This window comes from Aotus nancymaae, unplaced genomic scaffold (genome assembly GCF_030222135.1).
Source record: "Aotus nancymaae isolate 86718 unplaced genomic scaffold, 86718_ANA_hifiasm-v0.15.2.pri h1tg000025l, whole genome shotgun sequence".
In the NCBI taxonomy this organism is placed as follows: Eukaryota; Metazoa; Chordata; class Mammalia; order Primates; family Aotidae; genus Aotus; species Aotus nancymaae.
The window spans coordinates 22873530-22885603 of record NW_026988438.1 but is presented as its reverse complement, the minus strand read 5'-3'; the positions used below and the strand labels follow the sequence as shown (position 1 = coordinate 22885603).

General features: G+C 35.9%; 1 protein-coding gene across 3 annotated transcripts in view; it reads right to left on the bottom strand.

Moving 5' to 3' along the window:
- ELAPOR2 (endosome-lysosome associated apoptosis and autophagy regulator family member 2) overlaps nt 1–12074 on the bottom strand; it is a 96735-nt gene that overhangs the window by 61907 nt on the left and 22754 nt on the right. Inside the window, exons 2-7 of one of the 3 annotated variants that reach the window (XM_064380438.1) lie at nt 11183–11378; nt 8296–8443; nt 5489–5575; nt 3255–3360; nt 1986–2138; nt 1304–1392 (exon numbers count right to left, since the gene is read on the bottom strand). In XM_064380438.1, coding sequence (XP_064236508.1) covers nt 1304–1392; nt 1986–2138; nt 3255–3360; nt 5489–5575; nt 8296–8443; nt 11183–11346 — 747 coding nt within the window. In that variant the 5' untranslated portion in view covers nt 11347–11378. Of the gene's footprint in view, nt 1–1303; nt 1393–1985; nt 2139–3254; nt 3361–5488; nt 5576–8295; nt 8444–11182; nt 11539–12074 lie in introns of those variants that run through there. The other 2 variants (XM_064380437.1, XM_064380436.1) reach the window with 2 other exon arrangements.

Below are 12074 nucleotides of genomic sequence, written 5' to 3'. Positions count from 1 at the left end.
ATGGATGTAATTCACATAATAAAAATACAGCTTTTGAATATTTTCATTGTAGATAAGACAAGATCCTATTGTACATTAGATCCCATTCCTTTAAGCCTCAGTAATGTTGAACTATTAGATAAAATAAACTAAATTTACTTTTGCCTTACTTATTAATAAGGCAAGTTTAGCTAAGAAAAGTTTACCTAAACAAACATAATCCAAATTTCTTTTCAATTCTCCTTAATGGTACCTCTCTACATATATATTTTTTTAAAATAGCCCTTACATGGCATTCTGATAGGACTATCAGGACCTTATTTACAACTCCTTGCCAGTTAACAGCTGTTAGTTTGAGTTGCTGTTCTTACTGAAAGTAATAGTTGAACTTCTAATCACTGCAATTTGCCACTAATTTAAACTAGAATGTACTTGCTGTTAAGCATTCAAAATAATATTCCTTAAAAAAAACTTAAGGACCTAAGGACAATCTAGATTAGAATCAAGAGATGCAAAAATAAAAGAAGAAAGTAATAAATTACCTGACATCTATATGTGCTTTCCAAACTAAGTCAAGAAAATAAATGTCATTATTTCAAAGATGCAAACATAAAGAAGCAACGCTCCATAGCAGCCACTTTGATCTGTTTCCCCTCCCTGACACAGGCTGGTTATAGCCTAATTCTTTAATCAAGAGGACAGCAGGTCAACTGCAGAGCTCATGTGTGCATTTTTCCTCTTGGCTATGTGCCGTTTATATGGTACTTACTTTGCATTTTCTCAATGCAATTACACAGTAATCTGCCATAACAGAATAGCCCACGGCTGCATAGTTTTTATTGACAAAACCTACTGAGTAACCAAATAATTAAAGAGAAGTTATAAGAACTTTCCATCCTGTGAGTCACACTACACATTTTAAAGCTGTGCTCTCTCTCATACTATTACTTCTGGAAAAAAATACAACCATTACAAATGGCAGTGATTCACTGAGCACTATGTGCCAGGCACTGGGCTAGAAACTTTACATTAAATATCTCGAATTTTCTCACAGCAGCTTTATAAAGCAGGTGCCAATATTATCCCTATTATACAAATAAAACAATTGAGGCCTAGAGACATCAAATAAGTTGCTTACAGGACTTAATGGTATATTTGAAATTCAAAGCCAGGAAGGCAAACATCAAAACCTAAACTCTTAAATTTCCTCTTTACACTTACATATGTGTGTCATAAATCTCTCTCATGAACAAATTAGAGTCTGCTCAAATTGGAAAGAGGGTTGCATAAATATGGGATGGAGTTGATGCAACACTGCTGGTACCTTTCCTTCTTCATCACATGGAGTATGGATCTGGAAATAGTCTTTTGTGGTACAGGGAGGACGCTCCGTACACTCACTGGATCCTTCCTCTGCAACATAAAAAAAAAGCGTTTCAGAAATGGGTCAATTCCTTTGCAACTCTAAGAAAAGGCGAAAAGAAAAACAGAAAAAGCAAACTAAAAAGTACAAATAAACTTGCCAGGGCAATTTATGTAGAACTACCTAGGTCTAAAGAAAATAAATGCCTACATTTTTATTTTCCCTAGAGCAGTAAGTGTTTCTATGATACACATGGAGTAATATATCACAGTTTTTCCCAGAAGACATTAGATTTCTTCCATTATCACTGTACACTGGAAATTTTGAACAAATTAAAAGTTTCTATGTATGTCTCTACACCAACAAATCACGTAAAATATAAAAATTTTTGGATTAGTATAAACATATCTACAGAAGTTACCTGTGGGGTGTGGAATAGAAAAACAAATCATAGACCTATAAAGGGGAAAGTCATGCAGAAAGGGATAAGATGTCATATTTTATCCATTCAATATCGATTCACTTCAGCATTCGGTGTTGGCCACCACTGCTGTCATACTTTATGGGTGACTTCTGGATTATAAATGTACACTTGACCAACATACATTTAGAAAGAAAAAAACAGAGTATAAACTAGTTCTACCTGAAAATTGAGAGTCCTCTTTACACCTTATGCATTCTTTGGCTCCTTTCTCAGAATAGGTGTTTCTGGGACACACCTGGCAGTTGAATGAACCTGGTTTGTTGCTGAATGTGCCTGGCTTGCAAGGAAAACATTCTGATGTGTATGCCACCCCTGTGTGGTAATGAAAAACAGAGCATGGGAGGGAGGACCCAATACCAACAGGCAAATCAGCACCTAATCCTGCTTCTACCCAGAGTGAGAAAGAACTATTAACAGTAATATTTACAGGCAATTATTTTAACATATATATGTCAGCACTAAACTTTGGAAACAGCTGCTTTGTAGGGTTTAAGCTCAGCCCAAATCTTTTATCTTATTCATCCAGCACTAAGAAAGCATTTACTGTGTGCAAGGAACTGCACAATAAAGTCAGCAAACAAATAAAGAGATGAAGATTTGATAGAGGTATAATAATTGCATTAACTGAGTTGTCAAAAGACAACTACACTAACTCAAAAATGAGATAAACCCTAAGGTTCCCTCTGATTCTACAGGCCTATAATTATCTGATCCTTATGGTAGCCTGTTCCCTTTTTCTCCACTGCTTATTAAATCACAGGTAAGACCTAGGAATGGCTTGACTTCTCCTCTAGTTTGTAATTCCAGCCTTTGCCAGCAGATATCCTTATGACTAACAAGTTAACACGCTGTTCACAGGAACAAGCCCACTTTGAACATATTAAAATGCAAGCCAAAGTTTAATAAAGGAGAATCACTACTTTAATTAAAAATACCCCTAATTGAGAATGAACCATGATAGGGTTTATCGGCTACTCTCCTGGGCCAGAAATGCCCAGTTGGCCCAGAGAAGCATGAAAGGTTTAGGAAAGAGTCAGGTCAAGGTGTTTACTGTTCTTTTTACGGATATAGCAGTGACCAGGTCATCAGTTCCCTGAGTAGCTCAATGTCAGGCACAATAGACTTTCTTCGAACAAATAACAGGGTCTTAACACAGAAACATTTCTTTTGTTTAGAGACACATAAAACTGTCATGTTTACTTCTTTTTGCAATGATTAAATAATTTAGTTCAAGCGTACAAGAAGAAAAGAAAACAAGATTCGATTTCTTGGGAGTACAGGCAGGGTCTCCAGACCTATATGATTGCATAACATATTAATTTCTGTCCCATAAATCGTTGAGCCAGCCAAACCAAAACTTTATTAATAAATATTTTAACAACTATAAGATGTGAGTGGTGACTACTGAAACAGACTGCTGTGAAGTACCTTCAATTGTGATATTTTTTACCAGCACAGGCTTGACTGCCTTAGAACCCATCAGGATGCCTGTAGTTCTCCAGTAGAGTATGTTTGTGCCTGATTTCAGCATTACCTACAAAGAGAAACATAAAGGCACTCAGGTCAGATAAGCCATGCCATTTCCCACTCTGAAAAGCTACTCCCTTGCATACTTTTTCAATGCATATAATAAAACACCATTAATTCAAAACCCACAGATTTAAGTCCACTGTTAATCCAGACCTAAGCTCTGCTGAAGTTTGTACTTTCTTAAAAGAAAAAAAAATAGTTTGCCAATCGACAAAATACATTAAATAGAAATAAAGAAGAAGAAATCTTCAAGTTTAAACAGACAGATAAAATGGTTCTCAACCATATGCATGAAGTCTTGATGTTTATTTAAAAGGAATCCATTGTAGAAAGTGAAAGTCCCTCAGCCCACTTGTATATTTATAGGTTGCCACTATTCATAAGATCTTCGAGCTCTCAGAACAAAAGGCAACAGAATGAGTTTGTTTCTTTTTTAAAAAAGATTTAATAAGAATACTGCAACAGTAATAAGAAAAAATAGAACTGTTCTTATGGGATAATCTGATTTAACTCTCTTACTCTAGAACATTAATAATACTATATCTGGTATTGGTTTCCTTTACTACTAGAATATTTAGCTAATTATAAAATCTAATTTTCTTATAAACTTCACGTTCATACAGGTAAGTGACCTAATTTTAAGAATTCCTTGCCTTCTTATTTACCCTCCTTATCCTTTTTTTTTTTTTTTAATTTTGGCTAACTGCAACCTCCATCTCCCAGGTTCAAGCTGTTCTCCTGTCTCAGCCTCCCAAGTAGCTGGGACTGCAGGCATGTGCCACCACGCCTGGCTAATTCTGTATTTTTTAGTAGAGATGGGGTTTCTCCATGTTGGTCAAGCTGGTCTCGAACTCCCAAACTCAGGTGATCCATCTGCTTCGACCTCCCAAAGTCCTGGGACTACAGGCATGAGTCACCATGCCTGGCTACCCTCCTTATTCTTCTATTCAGTCTCTGGCTGGACAAACACAAGCTGTGTAAAATTATAATCCACCCAACTATTTTACCCTGCTGGAGATTCACTGAAGTAGTACATTAAGTAAAAGTAGTGCATTAAGCTCTTTCCCTTGTATTAATCTTTTTAAGTAAAGAAAGCATATTTGTTTTTAAGGGTTATTCGTACCTTCAAAGCCTGGGTGTTAAGGTATATGGATCTTAAATGTTATTAATATTATTCTCAGGTATACAGATTTTTAAAAATATTCTGAAAGGGTACATTGTATTAAGCACCCAAGGATGAGGCACCTGCTATAACCACAAAGGCAAGGATTCATGGTCACTTATTGAAATAGAGCTTGATCTACATTGTAGGCACCATGTTAAGCCCTTCCCACATATCTTCTGATTTAGTCATGCAAGCTTGTTCCCACTTTGCAAATGAAAACATCAGGCACAAAGAGATTAAGCAAATTACCTAAAGAAACACAACTATAAACCAGACTTAGATATGAAATCCATGTCTCAATCCAAGGAGACAGTGCCTGAAATAATAACAGATTTAGTGAATCATTACCTGATAATTGCCTTCAAGCATTTAAGGAGCTGTCCTGTAAGGAAGCAGGCAGTTGCTTCACTTCAAGGAACCAGAGAAGGTAGAATTTTAATCAATGTGTGTCAAATAGGGAGGAGGCAGGTTGAGGCTCCAAATATAGATAAATTTTGTGATAAATAGAGCTGTCTAACAAATGAAGACAGCACAGCACCAACAAAACAAGCTTGAATATCACTTGCTGGGCACATTGCAGAGAGAGAAAAGGAATACACAGACCCTTTCAATGACAAGAGCTGCTAATTCTATCACATATGACAGACACATTTCTAAACTTAGATACTCAAATGTTTTGTATGTTTATTTGAACAGCCTTCTTTCTCATGGATGCCCCTTTGAAAGGGAGGAAAATTAGAGTATGATGGGAAAGGGAAGGAAAAGGAACCTAAGGAGAAACAAAGAGGTAGGGAAAAACCCTGAAAATTGGAATCTGAGTCCACGAAACTAGGGGTAATTTTTTTCCCTAACCAGAAATCATCTGAATTAATAGTCAATTTTGATTTTTTTTCCTTAAAATACACTTTTTTTTAAAGTTAGGAAAGGAATGGAAAGTTGGGAAAGAAGGAAATACAAAGAGACTTACAGAATGAGAGCCCCATTCTCCACTGTCTGTAAGTTTCACCCACTTGTCAGTGGTGGTGTCCATCTCCTGGCACTGATCATTTTGAATCTGTGGATTAAACACAAGGGCCCTAGTTAAGTGTCTTGAATAATGGCTTTAATTAAATTCTGTACCCAGCACAGACTGCAAGAACCTCTTTCAATACATTCTAAACAATGGCCATGAGTAATTCTCAATAAGTAAACATACCAAGACCTCTGGAGCCTAAGTGACAGCTGCATATGACTGAGTGGTTCTAAGTAAACTATCCTCATTATTGTAACAAAAAGCCTAGCTCATTAGAGAGAGGAATGTGGGAGAAGAGTTAACACTGACGATGCACAGAAAGGAGACAAAGTATAAAAGAACTACCCAACATATCCAAACTTTTTAATAGCATGCATCCACCATGCAGGCCCAACAGTATAAAAATAAACAAAGTTTGTCTTTATAATATTTGCAGCAGCACAATTTTAAATTAAAAACAAATAAAGTCCACTTAATTTTCCATTTCCTAGGACTTAATCCAAATGCAAAGGCAAGTGGCTATGGCCAAAGTCAAAATCCCAAATTTTTATTTGGGGGTAAATGATAATCATTTGTCATGTCCATTCAAATGACTACAGATATCTTTAACACCAAACACCTTAAGCTTTCCAGGCAATTCTTACAAAATATCAAGGGGTTGGGACACTACATTTCCAGGTCTACACTGAATACAGACACATCAAAAAGTTAGGCCATCTTTCCAATATTGCAAAATAGCAACAGAGTAGAGTTAAAACAATATCTCATCACCTATATCCCCACCAAAAGAAATGGCTCTTTTTTCATCTCTTAATCATTTTGCTTCTTCATTTATCCTCCTGACCGATTTACAAACATTAAAATGTTCCCCTTAAGAGTTATTCCCTAAAGACTTATTAACTAGAAAATAGACCCTATTGCCATCCAAATACCAGAGACTATCAGCTACTGAGGGTATTTACTTTAGTTGAATTTAAGTGTCATATTCATAAGCATAATGACCATTTTAATGTAAGTGTTAAGCTACATAAAAGCAGATATGGACCCTGTATATACATTTAATGGTCAATGTGTAGATAAGCTGAAAGCATTTTTTTATCACCGAAAGCAGATGTCATACGTTATCATGACATTCTACTGGCATTCTGGAGACTTGTAAAACCTAGGTCTAATCACTTAGTCTCTCTAGGCTTCATTCAGTTCCATCATTATTAAAACAACAACAACAACAAAAAAAAAAAACAGAAGGGCTGAAAGTTCCATATAGTTCTAAAATTACATATTTTGTTGCTGTAAATTATGCAATGCCCATTTGTACAACTCTCAGAGAACAGCATCTTTCAATCTTCAAACACTTCCTTTCCATCAACCATTAGTATGATGACCATGAAGTGTTGACCTTATGAGTCAATAAATTGCAGCCTCTAAAGCTGAAACATCAATAGAGGAAGGAACATGAATTTGCCATCCCTTTTCAGATTATAACCAGAACAAAGGCATCACTGAAAGGAAGTAATGAAATTTTATGCCTTAAGGGTACCTTTATTGACATCTCTGAAAGAACTTATTGAGCAATACAAATCTAAACACTTATTCTAACAATTAGATAACTGCTTTGCTTCTTAACTTTATTTCAGTTTTAGTAATGTTGCCAAAAATGTCCAATGAAATAGGGAATTGTTCGCTGAAGGATTTTGCAAACAAAATGCAGCTTAAACATAAATGTTTGAAGGTTGCTTAACATCTTAAAGTCATCAAAAGATATTAGTGCTAGGAGGCTCCTTAAAAGATACTGTCACACAATCTACTTTATAGAAGTGAATGCTGAGTGCCAGAAGGTTCACTTAATTGCTCAATAAAATGCAGTTAACAATTACAGAGCTGGGACTACAGCCAGAATCTTGACTTCAAATCTAAAGCTCATATTTTCATGAAAAATCTCTCTTGCTACCTAACTTCTGATTTAGAAATTCCCATTTCTAATAATACAAATTTGTTTTAGATTTTTAGTACCTTTGTTTCTGGATTCTGGACTGCAGAAACATTTTTCAAGATAATCTCTGATTTATAAGCACAACACACACTTGGTTTGGTATAAGAAGTCAATCTGAGTACATTTGCTCAAGCATTTGTGTCATGATAAATATTTGCTAGATTAGATACTGTTTATTACTAATAGTTAAGTAATTTTAGTGTTAACAGCCTATTTTGTTAGATGATTATCTTATCTTCTGTAATGTTATTTCAATTCTTTTCAAAGACATCAAGTATCACATTCATTGATGTTTTTAGACTGAAGAAAATTCACAGCATCAGAAACTTACAGCCACTTCACTTAAATAATTCTTGTTAGCAAAATGTATTTGAAATTGCAAAAAGAAAAAAAAACTTTCAAGTGAAAACTAAAATTGGTTTTAAAAACACAGTTTTCACAGAATATTATCTGTAGCTATAAAAAGTACAAACAAGAATCTTGGAGAAAATATTTGTCACACAAAAAGTCTAAACCAATGGTTATATAATGAACAAAACTAAAGATAAAACAAGCCCAATGTTATGCTGCAAGGTGGGATCTCAGAGGTAAAGAAACAATTTTAGTCAGAAAATATTATAGAAAAAATTAAAGTTTTCTTTTAACGTCAACAGGTTCATTTAAGACAAAAATAACTGAGGAGGAATAAAGTAGAATGGGAACAACTGATTAAGGGAAATTTACATGAACATGCCTTAAAACGTAAATTCCGGAATATAAAACGTCTTACAAAGAACTCAAAGAAGATGTTGTTGTCGACATACTGGTACTCAAAGAAGACGTAACCTGACTTCTTAAGGTGCACAGCATAGATCAAAGACACCGTGCAGTCATCACGATTAGATTCTATGTAGTTTCCACGAGGGATCCAAGAAGAGCTGGGAAACAAAGAGGCACTTTACATTACCGTTCTGAAACCTCTTCTGTCCACAAAGCTAACTCAGATGCGCAAGTAGTTTCATCAGCAAAGCACAGCAGAAAACATCAGAAGCTTTCCTGGAACTCAAAGACCAACTTCATTACTGAAAAGAGGTTCATTTTCTTCATTTCTCAAGGAAAATAACTTCCTAAATCTTTTTAAGGTTATATGATTAATTTGCTATGAAACCGTTATTTTTCACCCAAAATTTGATGACAACTAATTTTAGTAGCTGAAGTGGAATTATTCTTTCAAACAACTGCAGTTTTATTTGTAAATCCATACACATGGCAAATCTAGAGAAGGGGAGAAAGAGTACCACCAATAATAAATATGTAGATTAAGATATAAAGCTGTATTTTTTTCACCTTAATTTTTTAGAAAGTTGTATGTCCTATGAAATGAACTTGCCTGTGATGGACCTGGCTTTTGAGTTCCTAAATCTTCATAAGGTTATTTAAGGAGCAACTAATTATTTAAAACATAATACCATTGCATTTTAGGGTTTATAACATGTTTTTAAATATATGGCAATAGTATGAAGGTGAGTGTATAAATGTAACTATGCTGCGGTAGCATTTAACGTTATATAAAAGTATAATAATAATTCTATGCTACCATAAGAATGCATACAGTAATTCCTAGCCTTTGCAACCTGGGGTTAGCAAAGATATCCTAACATATAACCATAACAGAAAAAAATGAAAAATTGCATTTTTCAAATTTTAAACTTTAGCTTATCAAAGGACACTATTAAGAAAACAAAAAAGGCAAAAGCCACAAACTGGAAAGAAGAATTACACACACACATAGAGACATGTATGTGTGTCTGTGTATATATATGTGTGTGTGTATATATAGTATATGCATATGTGTGTGCACATACTATATATTTATCATATAAATATATACACATAAGAACCCATGTTCAGAATATACAAAGAACTCCTTCAGGTTGATAATCAAATGACCAAAAATAAAAAGTAGAAAATGGGTGTAACAATGTGACTTCACAAAAGAGAATAAACACATGGACAATAAACACATGAAACATGTTTGACATTATTATGCAGCAGGGAAATCAAACAAGGGGATATCATCTCACACACACACATGCACGAACACAGTGGAATGGCTAGAACAAAACAAGACTTAACAATACAAATACCGGTAAACATGTAGAATAACTAGAACTCAGATATACTACTGGTGGAAGTCTGCAATAACATAACCATTTTGAAAAGTTCAACTTTTTAGAAAGTTCAACATACATCTTCTATATGACCCAACCAATTAAAAAGGAGTAAAGAGTATGCAAGAGTGGATGGGTGAAAAAAGGAAGGAGAGGAGACAGGAAAACAAGCATAGCCGTATCAGACTGAAATTTACACTGAGAAAATTACACTAGAAGACACTACATTGAAAAACTTCCACTTACTCAATTTCTGTTATGCATAAACTATTCCAGACAGAAGAAGAAGGCTTGTCAATATCTGCTGCCCACCAAAACAAAGATCTGAGGTCCCACACATCCTATTAGTACCTTCCTCTAAGGAACTCTTTTACTTAAAACACACACTCTCTCTTAAAGAAATAACCCTATTATCAAGATACTAAAAAAAAGAAATTGGTGTCATTTGGCAAAAAGACAGCTAGAGTGAAAGGAAGGAGGAAAGGAAGGGGAGGGAGGGAATGAATATGCCTTTCAGCTTATGGTAAAAATGTGGGGCTCCTGAGAAGCTACTCTTGTCAGGAGGCAGCCAGAGGCCTAAAGTCAAATTCTCCTAAGTAAATCTATATGAAAGGAAATGTTCCGTAGTTAACACAGAGAACAGGAAAGCATACAGCTTAAAGACACACACTTTGTTTTGTTTTCTTCAAAACAGTTTAACATTTCTCCAACTTTGTCATATGCAAAGCTAATAATCCCCTACAAAAGAGGTAAGAGTTAAGCAAAGGCGCTTTCCACCTTAGGTACTTAACCCACTCTCTCTTTTTTTTTTTTTTTTTTTTTTTTGAGACGGAGTTCCACTCTTGTTACCCAGGCTGGAGTGCAATGGCGCGATCTCGGCTCACCGCAACCTCCGCCTCCTGGGTTCAGGCAATTCTCCTGCCTCAGCCTCCTGAGTAGCTGGGATTACAGGCACGCGCCACCATGCCCAGCTAATTTTTTATATTTTTAGTAGAGACGGGGTTTCACCATGTTGACCAGGATGGTCTCGATCTCTTGACCTCGTGATCCACCCGCCTCGGCCTCCCAAAGTGCTGGGATTACAGGCGTGAGCCACCGCGCCCGGCCAAGCCACTCTCTTTTATAGGAGATAATCACGTGTCTAAATGAAGTTTATGAATTCTTCCTGTCAGAGGAAAAGAAAAAAATCTGAAAATATCCGTTAAAAATTAGAAAAAGGTTAGTAGAAACACCATCAGCTTAAATGTAGTTATAAATATGAGAAAATTAATTTGCTTCTCTAACAGCTTTATTGCATTTTTGTATTCAGTATCTGGTATATTCTGAGGGCAATGATTTTAACCTCATGAAAACTCATTGCAATGACTGTCCAAAAAACATGATTCTCTGCAATTAGCTTATCATCCCAAACAGTACCAAAATTATCCTCATCTTCTTTCTTGAAAAGAGCAACTATCTTCTTCTCAAATATTCAGTTAAGAGCCAAAGGTTGCTTTGGATTCTTACTTGTTACAGCCGTCTGGCCTGCTGTCAGAAGGGCCCACCACAGTGTCCATGAATGTTGCGACGTTAGAAAATCCTGCTGGCAATTCATCCCACTCATCGAATTTGATGCCACTGCCCAAGGAATAGGTACCCTCGCCACACTTACTGCATACCTGGTTCTTCATTTCTAGATACTCTCCAGAGGCACAGGAGAAAGCTGGAAGACAGAACAATGGACAACCCATTACTCACTCCCCCATCAATTTCCTCCCCTTCATGCTATCACCAGAATTATTTTTACAAAACTCTGATATGTCCCACCCTAACGAAAGCCTGTCAATCCCCCTTATCACTACATGCGTTTCACAATCTGGCTCCAACCTATTTTCCCAAGCTCATCCCTTGCCCCACCCTCTTCCAGCCAAAACAGAATTCATATCATTCCCAAAATATTTCATCCTCTCGCTTGCTGTTGTGGTCTTCTTCCCCAGAGATGTTGGCCAATCCTACCTACTGTGCATGGAGCACTCCTGCTCGCAACTCAGAAACTACTCACTTCATAACAAATCACCTCCTCTGGCCCACCAGACAGTCAAGTGCACCTCCCTTATGCTCCTACAGTGCACTTGTTATAATCCCTTATTAAAGCACCTAATATACGTTAATTAATGGATAAGCGCATATTAAGACCACTTATAATTTGATGTGAGACTTTGAGCTTTAAGAAAACAAGGATGATTATTTTTGGATTCCAAACTGTATCAGGCACATACTAAGTCTAAATAAAATGCTGATCCAATGAGTGACAACTAAATATAAAAAGGGAAATAGGAAAACAGTGCAATAGCTGAACAGATTATTTTCACTGAAATCATGAGCCCACTTTTTCAATATTCACACCAATCTAGTCATT